We start from the raw sequence: 17,906 nt of genomic DNA, 5'->3' as shown, positions 1-17,906 counted from the left end.
AGCTAACTGACCTGAAGTAGTCAATTAAATTAATTGAAAAAAGTATTCACAGTTAGCTAAAATATATATGCGTTAGCTAAAATCCTTCTCCTCAAGCTGTAATAAATTCGCAAAACAACCGATTATTCATCATTGGTCCATCATTGTCCTTCATTGGTCCATCATCATTCATTGGTCCATCTTTTGAACAATTCAACAAGTTGTTGTTCTCATCAGCTTTACAAAGTGGAGAAGTAAATGTGTCATCTAGGACTGCGTTGTCTCTGTTCCTGATCTTCGATCTTTCACGTATCAAATAAAATTAAGATTTTTTGTGAAATTAAAATAAAGAGCGGCATAGGAATTTAAAACGAACGGAAAATATTTTGTCAATAAGGGGCACTGCCTCCTTCAACCTCCACCTCTTTGCACTAAGGACTGATAGCGTTGCCTTGAATGAATTTTTGAGTGCAAAAAATGCGGCAAATTACTTTTCTATACATTTTGAACGGAAAACTTAAATTTTTAAAGCAAGACCCATCAATGAACTCTTCCGCTCTTGAGGTATTGTGACAAATATTTTACATTCCATTCTAATCACCCTTGTACGACGGTTGTCACTCTTAATGCACTGTGGACAAAAAGTCAAGCTTTAGCGTGACGGAATAATTTCTGTTCGTTTAAGTTTTAACGTTCTTTAGTATCATTTGAACAAGAACTATTTAAAAAATTAAATTTTGATTGGTTTTTAATACCATGCGCAGCGTTACCTTAACGTTGAGGAAGGCTACCACCACCTAAAACCTTAGCGGTGAGGAGGGCTATCACCACCTAAAATACACTCTTTAAATCAAAGTTTAGTTTATACAAAACAAATATTCGATTAAAGAACTAATTGAGCGCATTTCATTTTAAATTATAATTGCCAATATCATTCTCTCCATAATAAGAAGGGAGCTTTTGTGCCCTCAGTATTCATACTGGACGGCTTATTCTTTATCCATATATCTGAATGATCATTCAAGAAAAACCTCTCATACAATTTTCAGAAACATAGGCCTAAAACACTTCTTTGGGGCTTAGGAGCTCCCCTCACATTAAAGAATCCATTTGCTACAACCCTAATAGATAATATGCCAATGTGCGGTACTAAATAGCCGTAAGCCTAGCTGGATAAACGACTAGTAATAACAGTTCTGCATGATCGACCGTATTTATGATCCAGCCCGAATACTATACTGCATGCCAGTGTGGCCTCTGGGACTAGGAGGCTTTGCAAACACTAGAATTTTCGACCCAGCTCTCAGAATTCTCGCTCGATAAGATTTTGGACCAGTTTGAATCATAGCCCTAAAACACTTCTTTGGGGCTTAGGGATTCCCCTCACATTCAAGAATCCATTGGCTACAACCCTCATAGATAATATGCCAATGTGCGGTACTAAATAGCCGTTAGCCTAGCTGGATCAACGACCTATAATAACAGTTCTGCATGATAACCCGTATTTATGATCCAGCACGAATATTATACTGCATGCCAGAGTGGCCTCCAGGACTAGGAGGCTTTGCAAATACCAGAATTTTGGCCCAGCTAATATTTTCGACAAGTTTGAACCTAAATCATGTTTTAGAGGCCAAAAACCTGGTATGAAGTTATATGCTTTACCATGAGCCAAATAGGCTCTATGTTTTATTTTTTTTTTTCACCAGGTCATTTTGTATGAAAGGATATGTCTTAAAAACTTCGGAGGTTGTCCTTCTACCGTTCTAAACCCTTTATAAATTCTAGTGCCCTTTTTAAGAATAAAAAGTAATTGGAGAGTAGTGTAATGTTTAGGGATTTAATCTGTATACCGATCGCGCCAACTGTGCCGTTGAGGTTTAGAGCTGTGAACTTGCACCTTATAAAGTTTTCCGATCGCGTCACTTGTAACTCTAAGGATTGTGCCAATTGTGCCATCGAGGACTGCGCCACAGCAATGGGGAGTAAGGTAAATGGGTGACTGCGTTACTCTCAATCTTAGAGAAAAAATAAAATATGTAACTACAAAAGTGTAACCTCTTTTCCTCAAATTATCTCCAAATCCGATTCCTTAGGGAGCGCTGCCTATGGACTACAATTGAACTAGTTATCTACTGTGCGATGAGATACAGGCATATGATAAGAAAAAACACAAATAGAAAAGTAATAGTTTTATTGAGACTTACATTTCAGCTGTAAAACAACGTATGTATATGAGCAATGCTTTACTTCTGGCAGAATAATAATTTCATAATTGCTCACAGAATGATTGGTATATACCGTCTGTAATCATAATGCCTGGGCTCTGAATAATAATAATAATAACTGAATGACTCGAAAAACACTTTTCAAACATTATAAGAAACTAGTCTTGATTCGGTGCGCTAAGAGCTGTTTTATGACTGACCAAACTCCTTGGAGGGCCCGCTACCTTGTAATTGCGTTTGCAAACTAAACTCATTATGCTAACTGCTCGTCCAATAATTTGTTTTCAATATTTTGATGACTAAACATTCGTACTGCTATGATAACTTAAACTTCCTGTGAACTTTGTATTTAGTGATTTTTTTTATTGCCAAGTATCTTTGCGAAATTCAAAACCGTCTCCCGTCTAAAATGCAGTTTTTCTTTTGGTGATTAAGAATTTAGACTCTTTGAAACGGGATTTAAGCTTAATTAGGGGAAGTTTAATTTATGTCGGAATTATCCTTAGAAGGAAAGAATTTTATTTTTTGAATTTTAAATATATCACATATTACTCACTTTACATAATACCCTTCCCATTATTTAATGTCTTCTCGTCATTAGGATTTGCTTGCCCTTGGGTTTTTGAAATATTCGTGATTTATTTACTATTGGTCCTACGTAATTTTAATTGGCATTGTATTATTTTATACTTTTATATATGCTTAATCAGGAGTGCTAAAAATTTTCTCTATTACTTTTCTTATTTTATTATATATCCCTTTTTAAAGTTCCTCTACCGGACTAAGATTATCTATGGTTATAGCGTAGCTACTATACTAAAGATTTTTTTTTCTACATCTAACACTGATGACTCCTACATTTCCAACTGTATCAAACATTATCATGGGAAATGTTTTATGTGGTTGGGACTATTCTACTATTACTACAAGATTTTTTTTGAAAATTCATCTTTTATAAGTTTTTATCCTTTCCTAACTATAGGATAATTATGCTTCCTATCTACACTAAATTAATGGGGAAATTCATCGATTTTACATGAACTCTGTCGAAGTAACCAGCAATACATATATATATATATGAACGGCTTAAAGCATATAACAATATGTTACATTCTCTGGTGATCATTAAAACATTTTCACTGGGTTTGTTCGTTATATAATTCTGATAATAAGTTATCGAATACAGATTAAAACCCCTTAACATTACATTTGGCGCGGTCGTAAACTTGGCTGAAAACATGCGAACTAGTTATGCTACAAACTTTGTAGTTTAAATTTATATCATTGGAGAGATACAGACTTATAAGAAAATGTGATTAGGCCTATAACCGATAAGTTATTATAGGAAAACCCTTTAAAATATCTTATAGGAGATCATAGTCTCCCCAAGAATAGGTTAAGTGAAAGAAAAATTATTTTGAGTTATCCAAACGTAAAAATGTCAGAAGGACTAAGCGAACTATTAATGGCGCAAAAATTGGTCGTAAAAAATGTAGAGATAACAAAATCTATTCCGCAATATGATGGACAAACAGATATCGACGAATTTAACATCCAGTTACCCAGTTTGTCAAATTAACAAAAACAGAGCTAGAAACGTTAGTCGGTATGCTCCTACTAAGGTTAAGAGGGAAGGCCTTAACTTTCCTAAAGCAGATTGAAAATACTTTGGGAGATGATGACAACTTGACGATAAATTCAATAGAAAAATTGTTAACGGCATTCAAAGATAGATTCGTCGAAACTAGTTCAACAAATAAATTAAAAGACGGAATGGTATGTTTTGACCATACACAGAATTTAAGAGAATATCTTCACAATATACGGATTTAAGTAGAAGCAAAATTTGGAAAAGGTTAGGGAGTAAGGTAAATGGGTGACCGCACAACTCTCAACCTTAGACAGAAAATAAAATATGTAACTACAAAAGTGTAACCTCTTTTCCTCGAATTAATCTTAAATCAGATTCCTTAGGGAGCGCTGCCTATGGAGTACAATTGAACTAGTTATCTACTGTGCGATGAGATACAGGCATATAATGAGAACAAACACAAATAGAAAAGTAATAGTTTTATTGAGACTTACATTTCAGGTGGAAAACAACGTATGTATATGAGCAAGGCTTCACTTCAGTCAGAATAATAATTTCATAATTGCTCACAGAATGGTAGGAACATAATGTCTGTAATCATAATGCCTGGGTTCTGAATAATAATAGTAATAACTGAATGACTCGAAAAACACTTTTCAAACACTATAAGACGCTATTCTTGATTCGATGCGCTAAGAGCTATTTCACGATTTGCCCAACTCCTTGGAGGGCCCGCTACCTTGTAATTATGTTTCCAAACTAAACTCATTATGCTAACTGTCCATCCAATAATTTGTTTTCAATATTTTTGATGATTTAACATTCATACTGCTATTATAACTTAAACTTCCTGTGAACTTTGTATCTAGGGATTTTTTATTACCAAATATCTTCGCAAAATTCAAAAGTGTCTCCCGTGATTAGCACCGAGGTTTGGCTGAAACTAAAATGCAGTTTTTCTTTTTGCTGATTAAGATTTTAGACTCTTTGAAACGGGATTTAAGCTTAATTAGGGGAAGTTTAATTTATTTCAGAATTATCTTTAGAAGGAAAGAATTTTTTTTTTGTATTTTATATATATCAGATATTACTCGCGGTACAGTAGCACAACCCCTGGCTCTTTTTATATTCCTCTTACCCTCAACACTGATCCAAATTCTGAGACAGCCATTTTACTAAAAATAGTCAAAAGGTCCAACAACTATGCCTCCGGGGATGATTTGCCCTCCAAAGCCTCCATACCTTTTCGATAGCATTTTGACCCAGTTTCAACCAAAACTAATGTTTTAGGGGTTAAGTCCTGGAATGAGCTACTGCTACTACGATTAAACTAAATCAAAAATTTAAATGCATCCATGTTGTCTAAATGGCATAGATGCAATATCTCAAGAGTTGAACATGGTATTCAGTTGAAATACCTGGAATGTAAAGGTCAACGGTTGAAATTTTATGTTTTGATCTCCTTGGTTCTAGATACCTGCCTACAAAACGTTAAGTGTATCCAGGCACTAATATGGAAGGTAGGTCAAAATCTGTTCTCTTTGTCCCCCTTGAACCAAATTACTTACCTCAATAAGTTTCAAACAGGTCTGATCACTTCAAGTCGGAGAAGGGGAGTATGCCTCTGAAAATAATCATTCTAATGTTTCATTTCCTTAACGTACTTCTGCCATAAATTTCAGTCCCATCGGTGAAAAAACACGGCAATTTTTCTCATGAAAAGTGTGTGGTGGGAGGATGGGGCTGGAAAGACTACAGGTCCCCTCTCTGCGCCAAAGCATACACATTAAAATTCTTGTGTGATTGAACTTCAAACAAAGTGAAATATTTCCACGTTTCTCCTAAATACCTGGCGGAGAGATGGATGGGGGTGCTGAAATAGGACCTATTTTATGCCTCAAATTGTATATATTAAAAACCATTGTATGGTTTTGATTTGAAGATATTGAATAGAGCTGGTTTCTACTAAAAAAAAAAAAAAAATATATATATGGCATCAGAGGGACAGGATATTGAATAGGTGTCTGGTCGCTTTAGTCATCTAGCCATAGATATGAAATTTATTCCACAACTCTAATTCAAAAAGTTGATTGAAAATTCTTTTATGGTTCTGACTCAAGAAAGATGTCAAATGGCTACCTTTTTACAAAGAAGTTGTTGGGGTTAAAGAGGCCAAGGATGCAGGTATCATTTGTTCTATGAAGTCTATAGAACCTCTTTAAAATAACTGATTGAACACTTTCATGTTGAGCAGAAGGCAGAACTCACTCCTGTTTTCTAATATAATTTAATAACATATAAGACATATATGGTTGATACAAATAGCTTTAGACTTTTATCGGGCGAGGGGGTTCAAAATCGGAAATTAGTTGATTTTAGATTACTATTCTTAGAGGGGATTTCTTCAGAACCAATCTAGATAAAAGAGAGAGGGAGACTCTTCTTTGCCAAATTTCCTTGGAGCCAAGTATAGTATGGGGGGGCCAAACGATAAACCCCTTTGGTTTGTTCAAACCCTTTTCCGGCTGAGAAGAGCTACTTCTATTCCTTTAATAAAAATACTAATTAAATGCAAGTCATGAGTAAAGGCCAGTTCCAACTTTTTGTGAGGGGGGGGGGGAGAACAGTTTTAACTGCTCAAAATCGGGTCATTTTGCTATCGTAAAGTACATAGTCTTACATGATTCTTCAGTATTCGTTGCATTTCAGGGGGTTGAGACTACTTCATGTTTCTCAAATAATAGTCTTGATATTACTCGACAACTTTGTTAACCCACGTCTTCATTTCTGTTTATGTTTAGTAAATGTCAAAATCAATGACCAATCAAGAGCCATGGTGATGTTAGTCTAGCTCCATCGAATTGGAACGTTACTTGGCAAACTTAATTCAAAATAGCAATTAAAAGCGCGGCCTTCCACTATAATCAAACAAATTGTGTTCAGGACTTGACTCTGAGCTACTTCTAAGTAACTCTGCTCGGCTTCCATGGTATAGTGTGTGTGTGTGTGTGAGAGAGAGAGGGGGGGGGGAATGTAAAAAGAGGGAGTGAGTGAAAGAAAAATATTTATTATAACCACAAATGTAGAATATAAGTTAAACGACTACCCCAAAAAGCAAGATTATGTCGATGGGGGAGTGTTAAATCTTATACACTGGCACAATAAATCATGGTAACAAAACAGGCCATATTACCTTTCGACACTGCAAACTTTTACAGATAAGCGATCACATCGATATTTAGACATATTATAATTATTACCCGAGAGCTACCCCCCCCCCCCCACACCAAAAAAATAACTCATAAGAAAGAAGAGTTTAAAATCATACTTGCTAAAACAGAATTATGCTTATTTACGTTCTTAAACAAATACATATCACCAATATTTTTATATTCTGATTAGGATGGTTTCAACTTCCAATCCTACTATGAAGGAGGGAGAACGCCGACCACGCTGGACCAATATGATATTGACATCTACAGAGAACCAACTATTATAGTCATGAATCGATGACCTCAATTATGACTAAGCTATAAAAAGATGCAATGTATATTCCGTGTTGTACCCAGAATGTGAACAAAAGTATACAAAATACTCACAGATTGGATAAAGTCTTACTAGTAACTTACCTCGATCCACGGGTTTTAAACTCACAGCTCAATGAGTTGATTTTAGGATCTTGGAATAGCCCAGAGCTACTCAAGGTAACTCAATATGAGTCTGGAACAAAATAAACATATTTAATCATCTTTCTCAAGTTAAAGTAATTTTGAGAATCTGTAAAGATAATGATCGAATTTAGGGGCCTAGTTTTCCAACAGTCTTTTACTTTTTGTAAAAATTTCGTTTCCAAACCAAAATTAAATATTTAAAAAGTGTAGAAACTAACCTATTCTAGTAACAACCCATTTTAATCATGAGCAGCAGAGGTTGAGGGTAGATTAGAGGATAGAAGGATCTCGTGTTTAATAATAATCAAAGATTATTATAAATAATAATAATAAAAGAAACTTGGTATTTTGCTAGTTCTAATAATTCATTCTGCTATTTGGAGAAAGATGTGGGTAGCATATAGCCTATTGGTAATATCTATATTTAGTGGCCAAGTTTGGCCACTTTGGTCAAAAATAATCCACTCTAAAATAAATGCGTAAGACACATTTTTATGGCCATGACTAAGCACATGTCGCTTTTCTAGAAAACGAAGAGGCTTGGAGGACACGAGAATCTTGTGCTAAAAAAAAGAATTTTCCTCAAAACTTGGTATTTTTCTAGTTGCAATGATTCCCTTTGCTATTTTATAAAAGGAATACTTGTACATTCCTACTTTAAGAAGTGTATGCAAAGTATCTCGTGTCTAATAATAGTCAAAGAAACTGCAAAAGAAACTTGGTATTTTGCTAGTTCTAATAATTCATTCTGCTATTTGGAGAAAGATGTGGGTAGCATATAGCCTATTGGTAATATCTATATTTAGTGGCCAAGTTTGGCCACTTTGGTCAAAAATAATCCACTCTAAAATAAATGCGTAAGACACATTTTTATGGCCATGACTAGGGACATGCCGCTTTTCCAGAAAAGGAGGAGGCTTGGAGGACACGAGAATCTTGTGCTAAAAAAAAGAATTTTCCTCAAAACTTGGTATTTTTCTAGTTACAATGATTCCCTTTGCTATTTTATAAAAGGAATACTTGTACATTCCTACTTTAAGAAGTGTATGCAATTTACGTGACTTGAATAAGCTTCTTTACCTCTAAACATTTGTTAGCGGATAAACAAAACCTACAATAAAGTAAGGAAAGCCCCCTTTCCAAATAAAATTTCAGTTTCTAGACTAAATCCCCTCTCCTTAAACAAATATATGTTTACACCCACTGCCATAACAGAGACAATATGTGAACTTTGATCACAACCCATCTTGAGGATAGTCGGGTTGCCTAACAAAATGATACATTAAATAGCTTACCTTCATTTTTTTTACAAATCCGGGGACTGAATGAATGATGTCAATCAAGACAAAGCTAAAGGATGGTTCCTATGAGTGTAGATCTTTGCACTTAATGTTTACAAAGGAAGAAGAAGAATATTGGGTAAGTAATTCTACTTTATTAAAACAGGAATGTTATAATATCATAAACCTAACTACAAGAAATAAAAACACAAACATGGTTAAATTCATAAAACAGCAAAAAGGGATAATTAAGTTCATTCAGCTGCCAGTCTGTGCTCACTATCTCCATTAATTTTTAAAAAAATGAAACAATTCACCAAGTGTTATTAATTCTTTTAGACCACCAAAACGGGCTGAGCCTAATTCATTATCCAAATCTACTGGGGAATTAGCAACCAGCTTAATATTTGACAGATTTCAATCGCAATTCCACATTGAAAAAACCGTAAGTACCATGTTAGAAACTCTGGTCTAATCCCAGCAGAGGGAATTCTTCCCAATTTTTACTTCCGGGGACCAAAGGTGGTCTAAAATTTTTGTCTAAAGTTAGCTGAAATACCCCAAAGGGATATTTTTAGGTGACTGTTTCCACTCTTTTCTCAGATGGTCGGAGATCGGGGGGATCCAAGCCCAGGTAAACAATTACCTGTAATCTTACGCTTATAGGGAATTGCCTTTACCAAAAAGGCAGAGCTTGGCTGCATTATTTGACCTAAGTAAAACTTTACTAAGAACTTAACATTTTTTTTTAAACAAAATTCCATGAAAAAAAAGGTTAAACCCAGTTCATTTTTTAAATCTATTATTAAAGAGACACAGAAGAAAATGTACATTAACTTAATATTAGAATTTCAGAAGAAAAAGAAAATAAACTCCATCCATAGAAACTTGATTAACAGTCTAAGCAGCTGACATAGCTAAGGGTAAATCCCAATCTTTCGAGGTTTCCCCCTAATTTACACAAAAGGAAAAGGGGTTCTCCGAAGTCTCCGTAAAAACGAATACTTGCAAATCCACAAACATTAAGATGAAACTTAGATCGTTAATTTTGTTATATTTTCAGGTTGAAATTCTTAAATTTCTGACAGCGGAGCCACCATGTTCATATCTTCGACTCAATGTAAAGCAAATGTAAAAAAGAGGAAGAAAAAAATACAACCAGTATTTTTTCCATACATAAACATAACTTTATAACTTTACATGGTAGCTCTAGATGGCGTGGGTTGTTTCTTTTTCTCCAAGATAAATTTGAACACTTAACAGTCCCCTGTACTCTTTGCAGTCGTCTTTTCCCAAGACGTGACTCAATTAAGGTTGGCTTCAATTGTAAAGACAATTCAAATGAAATTTGCCTAGTTTTGGTCTATTTTGAACTCCATTTTTTATTAATTGGCTTTGATTGTCGTTTTTTATTATCTGTAGTTTTTTGTAACCCCTTATCTTTTTTTATGGTTAAACTGGGCTTCAGCCGTTTTGGCGTTCTAAAATAATTGATTTTTATGTCTCCATGAGTGGCTAATTTGGTGATAAAAATTAACGCATTTCACACATTTACTAACAAGAATTATGGCACTTTTGACGTATGTGAAACATTTGTTATCACGCCACTGACACAGTACTAATTGAACCAATAAACAACAAGGACGGCTAAGTACCTGAGAGGGTGTATTGAACTAAAGCAACACAGGAAATTTTTTTAGCAAGGCCGCACCCTGGATTGGAGCGTAGAATAAACTCTAATTTTTTTATTTATTTTTTTAACTTACATCAACTTTCGTCTGCTTTTAACAAACATCTGTCTCAGTTCTTTTCACAAAATTATCATTTAAAACCTTAATAAGAAATACTACCATAGAATACCATACATGTTTTGTACCGAAAAATATCAGATCAGACCATAAAATGATCACGTTTCAATAATGTTGTGTTTAATTCGTGTAGATTATACATTTGAGTAAGATAAACAAAGTAAACAAACGGTTTCTGAACAAACTTTACTCAATATTTTAAACATAACGAAGATAATTTCGTAAACCAAATTGGCCTACCATCACAACACAACAAGAGAAGAAAAGCGCCAATGGGGAAGAACAATAAAAGACAAAAACAACCTTTTTTGTATTTTTTTCTGGTGTAAATCGTTCGCATTTTCGCTCAGAAAGTGAGAGCTTGATTTTTTTAGACTTTCTCTAATATTGTTGAAGAAAAGAAGCAGTTGCCTACTCGAAATATCAATTTTTTTGTATTTAGTATTTTCGTTAGCCTTGAAAATTTTATTCTCAATTTCCTGCTCTATTATTTTTTGTAATATCTTAAACATAAGTAGTTGAGGCGGGTCGATCAAACTTTAAGAGATTTTCAGGATTTAGTATTTGAGCTGATTTCCGAGGGCTCTTCACCTCTACTCACTATCCAGTTGTCTAAATTCAGTTCGATTTCTGTATCTCTATTCAGTTCAGCAACTTTCTTTAAAATATAAAAAAAAACTCAGGAAAGCGATTTATTTATAGATCCACCGCGAGGTTTCAAATCATGGTCAGTAACTAAGCATTAATTTCATAGAAAAATTTGATTTTTCTCTACAATATAGTCATCTGAGAAAAATATCCCCTAAAACAATTAAAAGAAATACTGTAAAAAAAAGGGTAGAGAAATCAATCCAGTGTACCCAGGGTTGAAGGAGGGAGGCATAAATATTAGCTTGATTTAAGAAGTCATATACATACTGACAAATATTGGATTTTCCTGCTAAGTCCTCCATTAAAACATAACTATAGACAATACTTTCTTTAAAGCATATGCATTCTTACTATTTATTATATAAAAAAAATATCGACCCCATTCACTTACTTTCTAAAAAATTATTGAATACACTAGGTGTGCAGCAATATCGTTTGAAGGGGGTGGGGCCACCTAGATTCCCCCCCCCCCCCTCCCCACTGGCTAGATTCTGATAATATCTGGTGCTTTTTTTTGCTATTACAATTGAGAAAAAAAATCCCCCAACGTAGATACTGAAAATAGATTTTAGGCCTCCCCCTTTCTACATTTTAGTGAATTTGAGGGACTGGAGTGCAGGTCCCAACTCTCCATAAAAAAGTTTTGGCTATACTTTATCGAGAGTATAATTAACATCTATAACATATTGGAAAATTACTGGAATGAGCGGTAGGGGATGTAGGGGAGAAGGTTACTTCCCACTAATTATTAATACAGTCTGGGGAAGGTAAGCAGGAAGGGTGTGCGAAATCACAGGATGGCTTGCCACCAGCCCCCCATTGCACTTCCTGGCTGAGGGCCACAAAACGGAGATCAGCACCGCCGGTTTGGACCTTAAGGGTCTAGTACCGTCATACTTACTTTTTACTTACTATTAATACAGTATATACAAACCGATTGTAATATAAATCAACAAGTGGCTTATACCCTTAGAGTTTAGTATGCTTAAATGGAGTTTAAGGCTTGTTTCTGGGAACACTGTTTTCTTTTGCTACTTTTTAATGGAGAAAAAAAAATCGCAAAATATACCATGGACATTTGGGTGCGACCTTACTATGTGACAATACTGAAATCACAGAAGAATAACAAGAAATATTCGAACAAGTGTAAGAGAGAATTACCGGTTATAATTTTGAAGAAGTTCGAGAGGAAAGTTTTATGGCTGTTGTCACGCGAACACGTCCCATGTAAAAAGCTTTGTAAAATTTAGCTAAGGTGTTTTTTAAAATCGATTTTTTAACCTGTGTCGTAGGGTGTAAAGTGAAAAGAATTTTAAATTTCAGTAAAATGAAATCGTTAGAGGGAAATTTAAGTTTCCCTTTACATTTTAAGGAATACTCGGCTTCAACGATTATCCCCATTTATAAAAATATAACAACATATATTAGAAAAATCGACCATTTTTTATTAGTCAGGGCTCATTAGATACTAATAGCCTCCACAAAAAAAGGAAAAGAAAAAAGAAATCAAGAAAGTGACAAACGACAATGAAATAAAAGAAAGAATTATAGAATGAAAGTTCCATACTAAACTATCTGTCTATCCAATTTTTCCATACTAAATTGATACATTGTATTTATCAATATAGTAACACAAAGGGGTGTTCTATTCTTCAGAAAAGTAATATGAATTCAGCCATGAGAAAGGAACTTCCAAGAAATATCATTTCAGAAACTTTAACGGAATAAAACTATCTAGAATCCACTTTGGATCCGTGTAGTGATCTTCTCTATAAAAATACAAGGAAACCAGACAAGCAAAATATTTGCTCCCAATATCCCGCAGCCTTGAAGGGTATTTAGACAGCAGATTATATGCCCCCCCCCTGCAATTAAGTTGGGTATTTATTGTACGCGCGAAACTGAACTTAGAACTTCAAGATATAATGCTGTTTTTATGTTTAAATATACACACGCGTTATTAGCTGAGTGTTTTAGGGAAATATTTACAAGTGGTTCTTATTTCCATTATTACTCGACTAGAGCATCATCACTAGTTCGACTAATATGACCACCCATAAAAGCCCCATTTAGCCACTATGGTCAATTGACAAGGTATTGTACCTTTTATTCTTATTTTAGGAACATTAATTTTCAAAGGGCTTAATGACAGAAAACAGGAGTGTTTAACCATATAATGTACACATAAAAGAGGTTCGACTGTTAAATGCCACTAAATTGTTACTAAATAGCCAAAAATAACTAATTAATTCCTTACACCACAATACTTTTCAACTGAAAAATAAATGAAAAGAAAAAATATATGTATATAATGTATATACATATATATATATATATATATATATATATATATATATATATATATATATATATATATATATATATATATATATATATATATATATATATATATATATATATATATATATATATATATATATATATATATATATATATATATATATATATATATATATATATATATATATATATATATATATATACATATATATACATTAACGGCTCAAACCTTTAGCCAAGACAATAAAAAAAAAACACCAACACAGTCCAAGCATTACTATTTCACATTCTCTGCAAATAAAATAAACTCGTAAAAATAATAGAAAAAAACGGTATTATCTTTTAATTTATTTTTTGAGGTTGGTTTTTCTTTCTTCCTCCCTTTTTTGAAAAATATTTCCAGAAACCAAATTAAATATTCGGACTATTTATGTTTCTTTCATTGTCAAAATTAAAAGTTTAACGCGTTTCTGTATATTTTATTCTTTCCATATAGCCTACTAAAAAATTAAAACCTAACACTAGGTTAAACCAAGGCCGTACCCAGGATTTCTTTTGGAGGGGTTTTTGCTGAAAAAAAAAATTTCGGGGAGGGGGGTTAACACAAAAAAAACTTAAAAAACGCATACAAAATTTATATCCCTTTTTGTTACGTTTTTACGAGTCAGACAAACATTTCGGGGCGGGGGGTCAAACCCCCTAGCCCCCCCTCTGGGTACGGCCTTGGGTTAAACATAACCAAACGATCTAAAGATGAGACTCATAGATTTCTTACAGAGATTGCTTTCTAGCGGTGAAATTTCAACGGTTTCAATTGTTTCAACGGTAACGGTGACAATTCAATTGATTTACATCGGTAAAATTCAATTGATTTACGGTAAAATTCAGTTGATTACGGACAATTCAATTGATTTACGGTGAAATAAAATCGGTAAAATTTCACCGCTTTCAAAAGTTTTCAAGGTTTCACATTAACGGTCCAATATCAACTGATTTATAGTAGTGAAAACCTTACATTGAACTTTAAAACAAAAACATTATTAACAGTGATACATAGTAGAACATAGATAACAGTGAACATAGTAGAACATAGATTCAGCCACACAGCTATCGGTGAGTGACGGGTTTTAGAAGTTATGGAATTCACCTCAATCCCCTCCCCATTTTTATCTATTTATTTATTCTATTTCTGTTTTGTTTCAAAATTTTGGCTAGATTTAAGAGAGAAATCCAACAGCCGACGAAGCCCCGTTGTTACATAATTATATGTTCGAAGGGGGGGGGGGGGTTCTTCAGACATCTAAAGATTTGTTCTTCTCCCACCATTATTTTCATGTTTATATTGTTCTGACAAAGTAGTTGTACAATTTCAACAGTTTTAACAATAAACGTGAACTCTGAATTTATTTCTAACGGTAAGATTTCAACAGTTTCAAAGGTAACGATTTTGCTTTTAATTTTCGCCCATCATTTTCATGTTTACCTTGTTGTGACAAATTTTAGTGCGCAATATTGTAATTAATTCGATCAAAGATTGAATTTGAGAAGCTATAATAGCTAAAACAAAATTCTAAAATACATATAATTCACAAGATAATAAAATTGACAAAATAGACCTTAAAAGAAAATTAATTGTTAATTTTTACTTACTTTCATTAATTAAGACAATGGAAAAACAAGCAATTAATGAAATTATGCAATTAAGACAATTAAAACATTAAGAAATTAATACAATTAAGACATTAAAGCAATTAAGACAAATAATGCAATCCAGACAATGAAAAAAATAACTGATAAGTAGGTAAAAATAGAGCCCACCCCAGATTTGAGGAGGAGGGGGCAATCAAATACGAAATGTCTTTAATATCCCCCTTTCTACACATCTATATCGGAAAAACGTATATTCAAATGTATTCTCTATCGTTTTTTAAAGAGGGGGAGGGTTAAACCCAAAAACTTATGCACTGCCTAAGAATATCCCGAATCTCAAATTGATCTTATTATTCAACATAACGACAAGGGGTGGGGGCGAATAATGGAAAAAATACGTTTTAAACCTTTTTCCCCGTCATATAATTGAAACATAGTCGCTTTTAACGTAATTTCCCGCATTATATTGGGGAGATGGGAATTCAAACTTCGACACCCAATCATCACCTAACCATAACTTGAGATGGAGAAAAATAATACTAAAGTGGTATGACGGATCAAAATACTACTTTTGGGAGGAATATTCAAATGTTCACCATGTTCATGTGTCTCAGAAGGGGCTTCTTTTTAAATGTGAAAGGATAGTTGCAGTCTGACAGATTTTCCATGCTCGTGGACAGCCTAGAATGGAGGAGGATATCTCTCCACTCCTACTGCCCCCAAACACATTTTAGGTGCAGTTTTCCTTTATTTTTCGGACTTGCTTTTCTAGAGCCACAAATTGATAAACGGTAAAATTTTAAATATGAAGGTGAGTAAACACCTTTAAAACCCAATCCATAATATGCATTTTAATATCAAATTGTCACACTTCGAATCATGTGTCAAATCATCATGTCACACTTCGAAATGTCACACACATAATGTCACACTTCAAATGCTGAAAAAGTTTATCAGCTTCTTACAAAGGTCCAATCTATTTCATGGACTTGTGCCTTATTAATGAACACTATAGGTTAAGTAATAAGCTGTAAAGGTAAGTAAAAAACACAATAAGATAGAAGAACACTATAAGATAGAAAAGGGAGAATAGAACTAAGATATAAGAGGAGAGTAAAGGCAGAAATCCCTTTTCTAAGAATGTCTTTCTCCATAAGTAATACCTTCCACATAAAATAAAAAAAAAAAATAATTATAGAAATAAAAATTACATTGAATATAGGAAGCAAATGTAGGAAACACATGGGAAACAAAATACTTTATAGAAAACAAAATTACGGGGGTCCATGGAATCAGTTGTATTCTTCCTCGATCCTAGTGTCGACCCTGCGATGAACATAAAAAGTAGTCTTTGCAAAGAAGACTACCTTACTCTCATCAAAATTACCGCAACAAACTGTGCTCTCAATATTAAAGCAGCAAAAAATTATAGGCAACTATTTTAGCAGCAATGGGAATACCGCTGTTCCGACTCGATCTTGGCGTCAACATAGTGTTGAGAGCAGACAGTGCCCTCTGCACAACTACCCACAATTTCATGACAGTCACCGTAACACCATGTATCAATGAAATTCCTTCCCCCTCCGCCCCGAAAATTATGGCCAATTATTTCCGCAAAATTTACTAAAAATTAGAATAGGGTGTTATACCACTAGAACGAAATCGAGATAGAACAGGAATATCACTGTTTTTGGCGTTTTTCTGGCTACTAGCATCGAAGTATTGTTGAACTCAAATAGTAGCCACGCAGAATCCCTCGCATTTTCATCAAAACTGCCTTGAATTGCAGTCCATTGTTCCCGTAGCATTTATAAAAGATCAGCATAGACGTCAACGACGAGGTCGACGCAACCATCGAATTAGAATACCACTATTCCAATTAATCTTAGCATCAACTTAATATTGAAAAAAAAAACAATTTTGTAAAAAAAAAACACAATTTAATCAAAATTACAGTAGCAGAAAGTGCTGTATAAAGTGCTGCTACCACAAAAATTACAGTCAAACATTTCCGCAGCATTTATTTTGGAGGTTCACCACTTGGTCCACGTCTAAAATTGAATTTACCAATTTTTACCATACATTTACAATTTATCGTTAAAATTACCACTAACAAGATTTATCTCAAGACATAAAACTTCCAAAGCATAATAACTAACTTTTCAGAAAACGTGAATTTTAATAAACGCGGTGGTGCACTAAATGCAGTAAATGTATTTATTAAATTATTCTAAATTAGGGTGTGAGACAAAGTTTAGAGAAAGATTTAAAATAAAAGTGTAAAAAGTGCCTGGAATACAATTTTCACAAACTTGATTCTGCGGGAAGAGATAAGATAAATTGACCCCGACTCCCAGGTTTCCTAGAGCACAACTCCTCTACCTATATCAACTATTACCATGGAATTATCCAAGTCATGACTATCCTAGTCCTAGTCTCATTATCAACTATAATGATTATAATATAATAGCAAGCTGTCTATGGGTCAACGTTTTCGTCATCTGCACTTCCTTCGAAATCATACGTATCGTCTGCGTCATCGTCTGAAGCGACTTTTTCAAGTTTGGCACGCGGTTTCTTTCCACCTAAGTTAAAGAGGGAAAATGACAAAGAAGAAAAGGAAAATGAAGGATGAAGAAGGAAAACCACAAAGAAGAGGGGTTTTTCACATACCTTTGACAGAAATACACATAAAGCATTAGAACAGGGCCATATCCAGGGGGGATTAGGGGATTTGAATCCCCATC

The 17,906-nt window shown here is 34.0% G+C and overlaps 1 protein-coding gene across 1 annotated transcript in view; it reads right to left on the bottom strand.

Annotated features, from left to right (window-relative positions):
- Positions 1 to 13,711: 13,711 nt before the first annotated feature.
- Positions 13,712 to 17,906, bottom strand: part of Cow (Proteoglycan Cow) — a 110,866-nt gene continuing 106,671 nt past the window's right edge. Inside the window, exon 11 of the mRNA XM_089098756.1 lies at positions 13,712 to 17,744. Within this exon, the coding sequence (XP_088954882.1) occupies positions 17,638 to 17,744 (107 nt within the window). The 3' untranslated portion in view covers positions 13,712 to 17,637. The remainder of the gene's footprint in view (positions 17,745 to 17,906) is intronic.

The sequence above is a fragment of the Artemia sp. Qi Xiang Cuo genome, chromosome 13 (assembly GCF_049724085.1).
Source record: "Artemia sp. Qi Xiang Cuo chromosome 13, ASM4972408v1, whole genome shotgun sequence".
In the NCBI taxonomy this organism is placed as follows: domain Eukaryota; kingdom Metazoa; phylum Arthropoda; class Branchiopoda; order Anostraca; family Artemiidae; genus Artemia; species Artemia sp. Qi Xiang Cuo.
This window is presented reverse-complemented; position numbering and strand designations above follow the sequence as displayed.